Source organism: Aricia agestis, chromosome 1 (assembly GCF_905147365.1).
Source record: "Aricia agestis chromosome 1, ilAriAges1.1, whole genome shotgun sequence".
Taxonomy (NCBI): domain Eukaryota; kingdom Metazoa; phylum Arthropoda; class Insecta; order Lepidoptera; family Lycaenidae; genus Aricia; species Aricia agestis.
Genome location: NC_056406.1, coordinates 11,500,874 through 11,515,521, shown reverse-complemented (window position 1 = coordinate 11,515,521; position 14,648 = coordinate 11,500,874). Strand labels below are relative to the sequence as shown.

Sequence of the window (14,648 nt, the reverse complement as noted above, 5' to 3'; positions counted from 1 at the left end):
TGAATTGGTCACAATATTATTTTTACGCTTTCCCTCCAGTAGCGTGTATATTAAAAGCCATAAGAAAGATAATAAATGATAAAGCAACAGGCATTATGGTCGTACCAAATTGGTCCTCTCAATCTTGGTATCCTCTTTTTACTAGTTTAGTAGTCTCAGAAATTATACAATTAGATTCAAGTAGTTTTGTTATACCAAATTTCAGTATCAATTCAACTACCCTGGTTGTCGCAGTGTTATCCGGACGGCAATGATGAGTAGAGGTGTTCCATCAACAGCAGTAAACATTACTATAGCGTTGTTATCAGACAATACTTACAAACAATAATAAAATAACGTTTGTATTAAAAGATGGTGTGAATATGCACATAGAAATAAGGTTGATTTATTTAAGCCGTCAGTTTCTATGATTTTAGATTTTCTAACTGAAATTTTTGATAAAGGTAACCAGTATAACACTATTAATAGCTATAAATCAGCTCTGGCTTTAATATTTGGAGATGTTATGCGCAATGAGATATTTTCAAGATTTTCTAAAGGTGTATACAGACTAAGACCATCAATGCTAAAGTATAATGTAACATGGGATGCTAATATAGTTTTAAATTATTTAGCGTCGTTACATCCTAATGATATTTTATCATTAGAAAAACTTACAAAGAAATGCATAACATTACTAGCTTTAGTAACTGCACACAGGGTGCAGACTTTATCAAAAATATATTTAAATAACATTATTATGACCGAGAAAGAGATTCTAATAAAAATAACTGATTTAATAAAAACTTCTAATCCTAAAAGAATGCAACCCATTTTACATTTGCCTTATTTTCCAGAGAAATCTGAAATATGTCCAGCCAAAACTTTATTGGCTTATATAAACAAAATATCTAATTTCAGATATTGTAATAATGTTTTTATTTCATTTAGGAAACCATATAATCCTGTGTCAAGTCAAACATTAAGTAGGTGGATTAAGGATATGTTAAAAGATAGTGGAGTTGATGTGTCGTTTTTCTCTAGTCACAGTACCCGTCACGCTTCAACTTCATTAGCATTTAAACGAGGAGTAAATTTAGATGTTATTCGCCAAACAGCAGGTTGGACAGGCAACTCCACTACCTTTGCGCGTTTCTATAATAGACCTATTATTGAAGGTGATTCAAATAATTTTGCTATGTCATTTATGACAGACACTTAAGACAAATTATGTACAAATAAGATTTTTTTTTTCTTTCTTTGATTAATATGTATGAAAATAAAGCATAAATAAAATGACATATCTTGTTTGATCTCTAAACATCTACAGTGTAAAAAGGTATACTAATATCGAGGACAAACCCCCGAAGTATAATTATTGATTAAACGAACTTACCTTACGTGAAGTTCAATCAAAATTATACGAGGGGTTTGTCCGAAGATATTAGTAGGAACTCCCACCCAACCTGGTTTTCAGTAGATAACACCCGAGTAAGAGATGTCATTTTATTTTTGGCTCTGAACTAAATGAAGGTTCTAGAGTTGCAGGTAACAGGAGAAACGGAAAATCAGAGACAAGAGGCGGGAAAATATGGAGACAATCGAAATCCAGAGACAACTTTTTATTTTTTTCTTGACTCTAAAATGATGCTATGACGTGGTAACAAATAGAGGTGAAACTACAGTGTAAAAGGTATACTAATATCTTCGGACAAACCCCTCGTATAATTTTGATTGAACTTCACGTAAGGTAAGTTCGTTTAATCAATAATTATATTACGCTGCATCAAAGTGTTAAAGGATTTAAGCACATACACTGTGACACGAGAATTTTATATACGTACGTCTAAAAACGCAAAGCACCTAAGTCAAAGTATCAATCATTATTAGGCGCGTTATGATAGATTTCTTTGACAGTTCATTGTTTACGTAAACATAAGGTTTAAGTAAAATTGTTGTTTTATTATACCACATAATACTTACTCAGGCTACTTAGAATTGCATTATACAATAAAATAAACAAATAAAATTGATAAAACAAACGCTTAATTACCTGCTACTATGGCGATTGTGCGATCAGAATCGGAAATGTGGACGCGAGAATTTCAGTGATATTTTCGCGTATTACTATTTTTCTTCAATGAAAATCTTCAAATTTTCAGCACTATGACACGTCTTTCACTTTAATTATTAATATTAATCACAGTAACATGTAGTTTTCACATTGTAAAACTAAATTTAAGCAAATTGAAAATCTTTGTTTTGTAAATTTTATGTCATAGAGTATTGATACAACAAAGGGACAAATGTCAAAAGAGTGTTGCTATTGCTTAAAAAAAAGTTTCGCCTCCTAGACATTCTTGACGCACTATAAATTAAATACCAACTGTCACGCACGTATTCTGTCAGGTGGAGGACCGTCGCGTTCGGCGTCGCTGCGCGGTCCGCGCGGAGGCAGCGGCGTGCAGCGACAGAGCTCGCTGCCCGCGCCCTGGCCGCCGCTCGCGCCCAGACGACATGAAAACGGGTATGTGGTATTTTTATTTTTGTAGTATGTCGTTGCATAATTTTTATTAATTTAATTTGAACAATAATGCAGTGAAATTGATTGGATAATATTATAGTGCGATATATTTTGTCTTTCTATAGAAATTACAGTTGCAAAAAAGCACCTTGTAACCATTTTTCATATTGGTAATCTTTTATTACAAAATATTCTTATTGCAGTACACCCAATGACACTCAACCAACATCGGAGGGTAAACAGAATAAAGCCAAAACCGCGGAACCGAACATCGACTTCGAGTTGGACGTAAAGGTGCACATTAATAGCGGTAAATGTGTGCTGCACACCAAAGATCCCGTCAGAGACGACGACATAAAGATGTAAGTTACAATTCTGCAAAGCTGTATAATTTTGCCAGATTAAGGGTCACAGCCACTGACCTCCATTACACAAGTACGCGTACTTGTGTAATGGAGGTCTGTGGTCACAGCACACATATCAACTCGGAAACGGATCGGCACCATATCGCCTCGAGCCGTTCAATATTGTTTGTATGAAACTCTCTACTGCAACGCACACTAAGCGGAACCGTAACGTAATCGACTCGCCTCGGAACAGTCTCCGAACCGGGATGCGACGCGTGGTCAACTAGCTGCAGTCTCCGCGCTTACGGCTCGTCGTCCCCGCACTTACGTCCCTCCGTCCACCCTTGCTTCAATCTGATCTGGGGCCAGAGGTCGGCGAGCCGTAAGCGCGGCGTCGCGCGTCGCCTAGCCGTAGCCGAGTTCACGTGCAGGAGATACTGATACGCTTTGGTTACGTGCATACATTTTTTTTATTTATTTAATTTGGGGCCGTCTATGGGTTCTGCGTCCATATCCTTTTTTTGCTATCTATGTATTGTTTTTCGCACAAAGGATAATTATTGAAATATAAAATGTTGAAATACGTGCATACGGTTGAGGCTTGGTTGATGGCGAGGCGTAAGGCGTAATTAAATAAATAAAAAAAAATGTATGCACGTAACCAAAGCGTATCAGTATCTCCTGCACGTGAACTCGGCTACGGCTAGGCGACGCGCGACGCCGCGCTTACGGCTCGCCGACCTCTGGCCCCAGATCAGATTGAAGCAAGGGTGGACGGAGGGACGTAAGTGCGGGGACGACGAGCCGTAAGCGCGGAGACTGCAGCTAATTGACCACGCGTCGCATCCCGGTTCGGAGACTGTTCCGAGGCGAGTCGATTACGTTACGGTTCCGCTTAGTGTGCGTTGCAGTAGAGAGTTTCATACAAACAATATTGAACGGCTCGAGGCGATACGGTGACGATCCCTTTCCGAGTTGATATGTGTGTTGTGACCCTAAGGTTGCGTTTCCACCAGAGATGTGTGGCGAGGAATGTGTTTTTAAGAACCAATAGAATCGCTTCATTGACATGATCTCGTTCAGCGCAGCGCTTAAAAACTTAAATTTTTAGTAGCGGCAGCGTAAGCAGTGGCGGTGGTAGTCGCGGGCGAGTGGGCCGCTCGGCGTCGGGCGGACTGGGGGCGGCGCCGAGACCGCGCCTACCACCGCCCCCTGATGTCACCGTGTTCCGCGTGCCCGGCCTGCAGCTTAAAGTAAGTTCGTTGTTGGCAAATTTGCTCTTATGCAGTACCACATCAAGCTTACTTTTCAATAATTAATTTACAGCGTGATGAGTTTGCGTGAGGACTGGGGTGCAAAAATCAATAATATAATAATACATTCCAGTGTTTATTCAGCCATGAGAATATTTTTTGACCACCAACATATCACTTATACTACTACTATTTATAATAATAATAGCTCCCACACCGGTTTCGGTGATGGTGGCCGGTTTCATTGAAACCAAGTCATTACGCAGGAGTAATTTTATAGTGCCCAAGTGTGTGCGCAGAACACAAGAGCACTCTCTATTCGTTTACTCTCATAACCCAGTGGGACGGAAGACCGACACCACCCGCGAGAGATCAGGCGCAGGACCGACTTTTTACATGCCCATCCGACGCATGGATCATCTTACTTGTCAGACAATCAGGTGATCAGCCTGCACTATCCTAACCAAACTTGGAAATAACATGTTACCAACGCGGGAATCGAACCCATGACCTCCGAGTCAAGAGCCGCGCTCTATTACTCGATATTTAAATGATAATAATATTATTGTCGAATACTAATTATTAATTTATTATTATTTAACAATTTTATTCCTTTTTAACTTTATACAGGTACACTATGAATCCAAAACCGTACCAGACGAATCAATATCACCACAACCCATGCCGAATCTTAGTCTCAATACCGGAACTAGAAAAGTTACCAAGAAAGCTGCACTGTTCGCATGGATCACATTGGAAAGTATACCAGAGGAGACTATCATCAGTCCACACATTTTGGATTTCTTGGAGCAGACGTTAGAACCGATACCGACCAAAGCTTCCTTTTCTATGCCAACTCCTGGTGAGTAAATTACTATTTATAAATCAATAGTTAACGTTTAATTATGTTTCGTCCTTGTCTTATATTAAGATAAGCCGCTTAACAGCCGATGACAAAATAGTGTAAAACTATAACTCGTGGATTCGTTACTCTTTAGTTGGGGTTAAAACAATTATAAACCTACAAACCCGACAAACTGTAACAATAACTTTGGTACTTAGTACTTACCTAAATATACCTCTAGTATCATAATTATTACGGATAATCTATAAAATATCCCATACTTAATTGGAATCCATTTCAGAATCGGAAGCAGCCAGGAGCGCGCGCGACTCGGGCGTGTCAGGGGCGGATGTAGAGGGCGGGGAGGGGGGCGGTACGGGCGAGTACGGGCAATACGTATACGCGTCGTTCCCCGTCGACGTGATAGTACACTTCCATACGCGCCCCTCCGCTTTCCGGTTCAGCTGTCTACCCGCGTCTCGAGTTGAATGCCTGCTGCAGCTGCCTAGCTTGCAGATCGTGTTTAGCTCCAAACGAGCTGGGGATGAGTATGTATTTAATACTACTAAAATATTTAAATAGCCTCCACATAAACCACTTCTCAGCTGTCGAGTTTATTTTCACAAAAATAACTATTTTCAATCGAACCCATTTTTAGGGTTCGATTAACCCTAAAAATGGGTTCGAAAATGGAACCCTTATAGATTCGTCATGTCTGTCTGTCTGTCCGTATGTCACAGCCACTTTCCTCCGAAACTATAAGAGCTATACTATTGAAAATTTGTAAATAGATGTAGTCTGTAAACCGCATTAAGATTTTGATACAAAAATGGAAAAAATATTAAAAATTTTAGGGGTCCCCATAGGTACAACTGAAACAAAAAAAAAATTTTTTCATCTAACCTATACGTGTAGGGTATCTATGGATAGGTCTTCAAAAATCATATTGAGATTTCTCATGTAATTTTTTTCTAACCTGAATAGTTTGCGAGAGAGACTCTTCCAAAGTGGAAAAATTTGTGTCCCTCCCCCCCTCTAACTTCTAAAGTAGGGGCATGTTAAGTCTAAAAATAATATATGATGTTCATTACTATAAAAACTACCAACGAAAGTTGGTTTGAACGAGATCTAGCAAGTAGTTTCTTTTATACGTCATAAATGGTGAACCTTAAATTAATTTTCATTAAATCAACTGAAATATAAAAATAAATCAAGAACCTTTTAATTTTATTAAAATAAACATTATTACTGCTGCGGAACCCTTCATGGGCGAGTCCAACTCGCACTTGGCCTCTTTTTTTAGAGCTTTTTTTGTTTAGCTCTTTAGGTAAGAAACGTGTTTTAGTCTAGTGCAGTCTCCTATGATTTTTTGGTTATAACTTTGTTTCGTATTACCAGGGAAATGGCGGAGCCGGCTATAGCAATGGGAGGCTTGAGTGTGACGGGATGTCTTGCCGACTTCTCAGTGTACATCTTCCATCCGTACGGCGGCAAAAAGTCCAGCCTAAAAGAGGCGCAGTGGTCGCCACTATCTGACACCGAACGTAAAGACTCGCTCAGTATAAACGTAGAGTTCGTCAAATTCCATCTGTCACGATTCAGAAAGTTGGACTTCCAGACCGACCAAGATCAATCGAAGGCTACCGTGAGATTCTCAAGTGAGTAACATAATATTTCATTTTTGTTTTGTGTAATTTTGTCTATTATATAAAATAATTTAAGCTAAAGTACTTGAAAGACAAAAAGAACAGGGCTCGCTTAAATTACGTAATTTTTGAAGGTGTAACATAATATGTGTTAGCTTTTTTATTTCAAATTCAATTTAAAATTGCTGGATATTTTGTACTGAACTTAATTAAAACTTTGTTTGTTTTGAAGTTTTGTGGCTAGGGGTATTTATTTAAAATGTGACATAACCTCCAGCGATCGTGGACGTGGGTACGGCGTCGTTCAAGTACGACATGCGGCGGCTGAGCGAGATCCTGGCGTTCCCGAAGGCGTGGTATCGCCGCAACATCGTGCGACGCCTTTTCCTCGGCGACGTCGGCCTGGACCCGCCCACGCACGCATCGCATACGTCACATGCGTCGCACCAGTAAGTGTTTTAAAAGATAAAAAGAAACATCCGTTCATTAAAGCCACAAAAATTATGTTTGCTCTATTTATTGCTGTCGACTATAAACGGGCTATAAAAGAAAAGGTAGTGAATGGTAAATGAATTAATTTAAAATTTTGTTTCTTTAGGCCTAGGGAGAGCACTTCAACAGTTTCACCAGTACTGCCACAGCGAGAAAAAACGAAAACCGATACACAGAAATCAAAAGGTTATTGTTTTATTTTTCTTTACTTGATAATATAAGTTGAATAATTTTAATCATATTTATTCTTTAATCGGAAGATAAATGTCTAAAAGGGGACTGTACAATCCGATTTTTCAAATATTTAATATTATTTTATTTCGTAGAAAACAAAAGCGGAGGCGCTGCGTGGGAGACGCTTGTACTCGTTGCCGTCAACTTCGCGCGCTTTAATGTGCATATGAACATGGGCAACGTCATGGGAAATGTCAGGTATGACACATATAAGATACGAGCTTTTGCCCGCGGCTTCGCTCGCGTTAAGAGTATTATTATATACAAACTTTCATACCCTATTTGAACCCCTTGGGGTTGGAATTTATCAAAATCCTTTCTTAGCGGATGCCTACGTCATAACATCTACCTGCATGCCAAATTTCAGCCCGATCCGTCCAGTGGTTTGGGCTGTGCGTTGATAGATCACTATGTCAATCAGTCAGTCACCTTTGAGTTTTATATATATAGATAACTCATATATGCATTTTTATTCAAAAATAATTGTTTTACTTACATTTAATATGTCAACAGCTGGCAGTCGACTTCTCTAGGAGCATGCGGCCGACTTAGTGTAGGCAGTGCTCGCGGACGGCGCCTAGGCGCACGAGTATCTTTAGGTGGCGCGGCGTTGGACGCGCGCGGCGGTATAGTGGGCGGGGCGATCACGTTGGGAGGCGGCGCGGCGCATGCGCACGCTCACCACGCCGCACCCGCGCCCGCACACGCCGCGGCGCTGCGTCTTGCTGCGTTGGAACTGCGTCTTGAGTACATGGGTGCACCAGCGCTGCTAGCCCGGCTGTCGCGACTTCGCGCCTCTGCCCGTGATCTCTGGCAGCCGAGACGGACGCGCGCTACCGGCAGGTAAATATGCACTTTTATAGTCACTAGCACCTTTAACATAGGTTCACTCGGCGTAACTTGGCGGTAGCGGTCATTGACTCCCTGTCAAAAACTTGTCATTTTTTATACAAAGACGCGATTGACAACATCTGACACCTTATTGTCAATTGCGGTTTATATAGAAAATGACAAGTTTTTGACAGGGAGTCAATGACCGCTACCGCCCAGTTACGCCGAGTGAACTTAGTAAAAACAGAGAAACTCGCCACGGTACTTTATACAAAGCTTGTTGTTCTCAAATTTTTGGATACTAATATCCAGCGATGAGATATTGATGTAACAATGTTTTTGATAACATTTTCTGTATCAAAATCAATTTTAATCTTAGCCGTCCGGCCACCATCCTAACGCACGGCACGCTGAGCTGGCAGCAGCTGCAGATCCTCATGAGCCGCAGCACGACGCCCGACTTGCTCAAGATGCAGCTCAAACTCGAGGAGTTCTTCACGCAGCAGTTCAAGTCCAGCAAGCGCGTCTTCAGCTCTCTACATTCCAGTTATCCTACCATCCGACGTGATAGGAAAGAACGTAAGTAATAATTCAGTAGCTGTATTGTCTAGTTATGAAACAATTAGTCCTCCTCCTCCTCTAGAACGAAACGAAATCGCAATGAAGTCGAGTACGAAAGAGACAGAGTATAGCTATACTTTAATAGCCGTACCTACTATGAAACAAAACATTCATTTGCCATTTTGTGTGTCCAAAAAGACAAAATGTATTGTTTTGAAAAACATTTTAATAATGATTTTCGTTAGTAACAGTATGTATATTAAAAGTATGACAACAATCCATTTCGCCCCGCAGCGCCGGTCGCGGGCGGCGAGCCGGCGGCCGCAGAGCTCCGTCACCACCGCCACTGGCAGAAGGTGCTGCAGTACATAGCGCAGCTGCAGCTCGCCGACCCCGCCATGCCGCTCCCAGACCACGGTACATAATAATCTTGCCTTTGCTTTGCTTTGTAAATTTTTGTTGCAACTTTTGTTGTTTTGTTTTGTTGTACTAGTTAGGTTAGGTTAGCTATAATATACCTATTTCTATATTATCTTCACTAATATTATAAATGCAAAAGTCGGTCTGTCAGTCAGTATGTTACCTCTTCACGCTTAAACGGCTGAACAGATTTAGATGAAATCTGATGTAGATACATTAAGAGACGGAAAATAACACAGGGTAGTTTTTGCTGCTGAAAAATATCGACGGAACGGCATTGTAAGCGTCATCTATTATACTATAATAGCGGGTAAATTATAACAATACCAATTTTAGGCACAGTTCTGGGCGGTACGATGGAGCTGCACGGAGCCAACATCTCGCTAGCGTGCTTCCACGGCAACAGCCTCAAGGCCAAGTCGTGGGCGCTCTTCAGCCTCAAAGATCCCTGCTTCAGTTTCTCCACAGAAGCGCAGCAGTTGGAGAACGAAGAAGGTTTGTGTATCAATCTGTATTTAACAAGATAATATTCTAAGCTACAAAATATACATATTATATTTATTTAGTTCTTGCGTGTTTAACCCTACCAAAATATTTACAAAATGTTTTGGTCTTGTCTTATAAACAATAAAATTTACTTGACAGGCAATGACAAAACACTGTACTGCGTAGTCGTTTTCCTTTTCCTATTTTTAACCAAAGGGTTGCTGCTTATTGGCTCAATATAATAACAACTTTGCGTCAGCAAAAGTTTTATAAACGTTGAACATGAACTAACGGCGTTTTAAAATGTGTTTTAAAATTTTTACTTTACCATTCAGGTGAGCTGGAAGTCCACGCGGTGCAATCACTAACCGCGTCACTGGGTGGGGCGGGTGGCGGGCAGGGGGCGGGGCCGCCGGCGGCTGCGGGCGCGCACCAGTCCCTAGCGACCGTGTGCCGCATGACGCGCTCCGTGCTCTTCCCGCCGCAGTTCAAGACGCTGCGAGAGTGGTTCCTGTACGCGTTCGCTGATAGCGAGATTGATGGTAAGTGTGTTACACATAACGTTTGACAATCATCGTTTTTTACGGCAATGTAAATAGTATTAGAAAATATGAAAACAAAAATTACCAAGTGATAGCAAAATGCTACGTAATGGGTAGAGTTACTGAAGTTATGCAGCTGCTACGCTTTTCTCACATAATGAAGAATAACATGCATTTAAACAATTTATTTTCTTGACTGACAAAGTCAAAACAGTTACACAATCAATATTCAACAAGTTGAACAAAGCTTATTTATTTTGTAACTTTTTTATTGGCAAATTGGTAAAACAGCAAGCATTGCTATAATTTAGTTTTTAATTGTGTTTCTGCGGCTTTGTTTATGTTTGACATAACCCGATCAAAATAAGTAGGTTCACCTAAGAATCAATTTCTCATCTAGTATTTTGTTTATCCCAATCGTTTCTTTGCAGCGATCGAGGCGTTCCCGTCGATGGAGGGCAGCGGTTCGGGTGCGGGCGGGTCCGGCGGGGCGGGGCCGGTGGCGAAGGCGAGCGAGCGTCACGTGCGCGAGGTGATATTCGCGTTGCCGGCGCTGCAGCTGCATCTACGTACGCGGCACAGACAGGGCCCGAAACCGCCCACTGAGAAAGGTAAGACTATGGGCCCGAAACCGCCCACTGAAAAGGGTAAGACTATTAGGGGGTTCAAGTTTGTGCTATGTCTGTGTGACTAGATTTGGATGTTTTTTTTATTATTTCTGCTTAAATTGCAGCACCATTGATACATATCACTGACCTCCATTATACAAGTACGCTGGACTTATGATACCCTTTGAAATGACAGCTATTTTTGTGCCTATTTGAAGCGGAATCAGCGCCCCCAATGCGGGGGAAGAGAACTAAATCTGTCGTAAAATTACGTTTGAAAGTCGCCATATTGGCGCTGATAGCAGTAGTGAGAGTACTTGGAACTAATACTAGTAACGACAACAATTAACGATTAAGCGGCCATTTGCAAGTTACCTCAGATTTAGTTATCTTCCCCCGCATTGGGGGCGCTGATTCCGCTTCAAATAGGCACGAAAAGCAGGTGAGTATAATAAGTCCAGCGTACTTGTATAATGGAGGTCAGTGATACATGTTGTGTTTTTTGTTGTCGATTTAATTCGATTTGGATGTCAAAACTTGTCAATCAAAAAGGCGCTGCTTGATGGCTCAAAGAGTGAGCCGTCAAGCAGCGCCTTTTTTCTCCACGGTCGACAAGTGATTTCAGTTGAAGCTGTCAGAATCAACTTAAATTCTAAAATAGAGACGGCCATGTGTTAACATAAAATAAGAGCTTAGATGCAATTTGACGGAATGAACTAATATGTTCTAATTTTACTGTGTCAAGATAAAAATAAAAACTTTGTGTAATTTTTAACATTTCCTCATCCCTTTCCAGACGAGAAGCCGGTAGTGGAGTGCAGCTTCATCACGGAATTCGAGGACCACATCTTCGTGTCGGTGGACGCGGAGGCGTTCCTGTTCTTGCACGATCTCATCTCCAGCTACATCAAGGAGAAGGAGCGATTTGTGAGTATATTAAACCACTGTGTGATAGTTATTGACTTTAACTTCTTATGGGAGGGAAACTGCTTCGTTACGTACGACGCGTTACGACACCAGTCTGTCACTTCTGTAGGCGCCCCAAGACAAACACGTATTCATATTATAGTTTTTACAGGTCAGTTTACTAAAGCTGGCACGATCAACACATTTACATATTGCGCTTGTGTAGTGTCTGTGAATAAATTCGTGGCGTGACGTCGTACTGCATACGCATCATGAAACGTCTGCCCGTCTCTCTCGCGCGCGGTCTATCTTATAAGCGTGGACAGCTGTTATTGTTTTGTCTTTTGCTACTGTTTATAAATACAGCGTGATGTTCACAAGTCAGTCACGTGTGATCGGCGCGCGGCCAGCGTTCGGAACCGTACGATATTTATGGTACCACATACGATAATTTTGTGCCTACGAACGATGTACGATAGCATATAATAATTATTATCGTACGCAGATTGTACGATAATTTTTATCATGATGCAAACATATATATTTTTAAACATACTGTATAGTAAAATTGCATAAGTGTGGGTACTGTGAACGTGCCAACTTTAGTTAACTGACCTATAAAACAAACCAAAATTGTATTTAAGAATAAAAGTTATGTATTAAAAATTCGTTTTCTCCCTTATAGCTTCTTCTAACGTTATGACGTTATATTTTTTTGTAATGTTTGGGAAATAGTCTGGCGAGACAAAGCGTAAAAATACTCGCGTATAACTAAGAATGCACTTAAACCTACTTTAATACTTCGATCACAGTTTTCAGGAAATGCTATTGTATTCTATTGTTGTCGCGATCACCGGTGCTCTTATGGGGCTTGAAGAATTAATGCAATAAGGCATGTAAATAATATATAATATCATACCCAGATGCCGGGCAGTCGCAGCTCGGGCGGCGAGCCGGCCGCGCCGCCGCAGGACTACCGCGACTACCGCTGTCTCACCTGGCATCTCGAGCCCACAGTCAGGTAACCACACACAATATGTTTACACTTATTGTTTGTTTGGATCACTTGCCTATAGAGTGCCTATGATCGAGTTGCCATCCATAAATAAATAAGAGTTACAACGAGAAAGTTAGAAAAATATATTTCCATAGAATTTGACAGAAGCGTAATATGTCACTAAATTACGTATGAAATGCCCAGACCAATTTTCCTAACAAGTAATAACATTGCACAGGTTGCTGTCCTGGGCGGGCAAGTCCATCGAGCCGTACGGCGTGGACTATATCCTGCAGAAGCTGGGCTTCAGCCACGCCCGCACCACCATACCCAAGTGGCTGCAGCGCGGCGCCCTCGACGCGCTCGACAGTCTACTAGCGCTGCTGCTTGCCAGGCTAACGCGTCTACTGCCTGAAGAGTAGCATGTGGAACAGAGATAGCAACAGTAAATATAGCTGTCTCGCCTCCTCATAATTGTATAGTTTGACAGGACTCAGAATACTGTTTAGACCACCATAGCCAAAGTGGCGGGAACGCGCTAACGACACGTTCGACAGGCTCACACGCCTATTGCCCAATTAGTGAGTACGAGAGAGATAGCGATATAGCTGTCCCGCCTAATAATTACCTTTGTCACTATTATAGTTCATGGGCGTACCCAGGATTTTAGCTGGGGGGGCAGCATACCTGTTTCGAGAAGATGATCGGTTTGATATATTGATCTTTTATTAATCTTACTGAAAAGATATTCATTTTGCGCAGAGGAGGTAACACTTTTTTAATTCCCACTTGCCAGGAAAATTGACGTTTATTTTATCTTCCAGAGGGGGGGGGGGGGGGCTGCCCCTGGCACCTGGGTACGTCCATGTTATGTTAATATAAAAAATATATAGGCGCGTCATTTCAAAGTCCTATATCAAGTCAATAGACAAAAACTAAGATCGGTCTATGTCAGAGATGCACAAATAACAATGTGCAAAAAATACATGCATTATAATAAATCAGTCCTGCTGAAGTAACTATACTTCATCAAGATTTAAAAGTACTGAGAAACGGTGTAGCCATCTTGGGAATTTACAAGAAGAAAGCGAAACCAGAATTATTTTATTATATATGCAGCTATAATTTGTCTTTAGGTTGGGGCAGGTTTATTTTCTCAATTATGAAATATTATTTTTTATTATTTGACTAAACGCATTCTTATTTAGTGGAAAGTTATCGGATGTGGAAATTAGGGAGCACTCTTGCGTCTAGAGTTGTGTGATATGAAACCAAATTATGTTAAACTCAATATAAAATAGAAGTGATATTATTATTTTGGGGCTGGATGGGTTAAACCAAAATCAATGTTAATATTGAGAATATGAAAATATACTTATTCTCAGTTCACTATTTAAATGGTTGGCGTGCAATAAGTTTTTTAAAGGGGTATGAGAAATTCACAATTTTATTTCCAAACAATATTATTTATTTTTGCTTTAAATGTATTCTTGTGATATTATGTTTACTTTCAGTTTGCATATAAATGGAGCGTGATTGGTGAAAATTAAAATTTAATATTACGTTTTGTTTTGAAAATATGCATAACGTTTTTGATTTTCTGAATACGCGGTTTTTATTATCAAAATAATACATATTAATAGATTGTTTAACAATGATAATAATAAATAATATTGAACAAAAACATTACATATACAGTGTGTAACAAAATAAGTGATAATACCTACGTTAGGGTGAGTTTCCCCATACAAAAGTGAAAAAAATTGTTCGTCTTTCAGCGCTGCTATTTTCACAGTGAACTCTCTACAAGGAACACGTACACACCCTAAAGTATTATCACTTATTTTTGTTACACACTGTATATTGCAAGTGGATCAATCATCATACCAACCTTGACACACTTAAAAAATAATCGAAATTAACTTTGTAATTTTTGTTTTATAGAATGACAGATTCAGTTTTTATTATCGTGTTAAAA

The 14,648-nt window shown here is 40.4% G+C and overlaps 1 protein-coding gene across 2 annotated transcripts in view; it reads left to right on the top strand.

Moving 5' to 3' along the window:
* LOC121727337 (transmembrane protein KIAA1109 homolog) overlaps positions 1-13,414 on the top strand; it is a 44,979-nt gene extending 31,565 nt beyond the window's left edge. For both annotated transcript variants that reach the window (XM_042115121.1, XM_042115115.1), the window contains exons 38-55: positions 2,389-2,506; positions 2,707-2,865; positions 3,962-4,103; positions 4,734-4,965; positions 5,249-5,495; positions 6,346-6,605; positions 6,871-7,042; positions 7,192-7,271; positions 7,412-7,517; positions 7,833-8,162; positions 8,530-8,729; positions 9,006-9,128; positions 9,468-9,626; positions 9,953-10,159; positions 10,591-10,770; positions 11,564-11,694; positions 12,597-12,694; positions 12,909-13,414. In XM_042115121.1, coding sequence (XP_041971055.1) covers positions 2,389-2,506; positions 2,707-2,865; positions 3,962-4,103; positions 4,734-4,965; positions 5,249-5,495; positions 6,346-6,605; positions 6,871-7,042; positions 7,192-7,271; positions 7,412-7,517; positions 7,833-8,162; positions 8,530-8,729; positions 9,006-9,128; positions 9,468-9,626; positions 9,953-10,159; positions 10,591-10,770; positions 11,564-11,694; positions 12,597-12,694; positions 12,909-13,092 — 3,128 coding nt within the window. In that variant the 3' untranslated portion in view covers positions 13,093-13,414. The remainder of the gene's footprint in view (positions 1-2,388; positions 2,507-2,706; positions 2,866-3,961; positions 4,104-4,733; positions 4,966-5,248; positions 5,496-6,345; positions 6,606-6,870; positions 7,043-7,191; positions 7,272-7,411; positions 7,518-7,832; positions 8,163-8,529; positions 8,730-9,005; positions 9,129-9,467; positions 9,627-9,952; positions 10,160-10,590; positions 10,771-11,563; positions 11,695-12,596; positions 12,695-12,908) is intronic.
* The last annotated feature ends 1,234 nt before the right edge of the window (positions 13,415-14,648 follow it).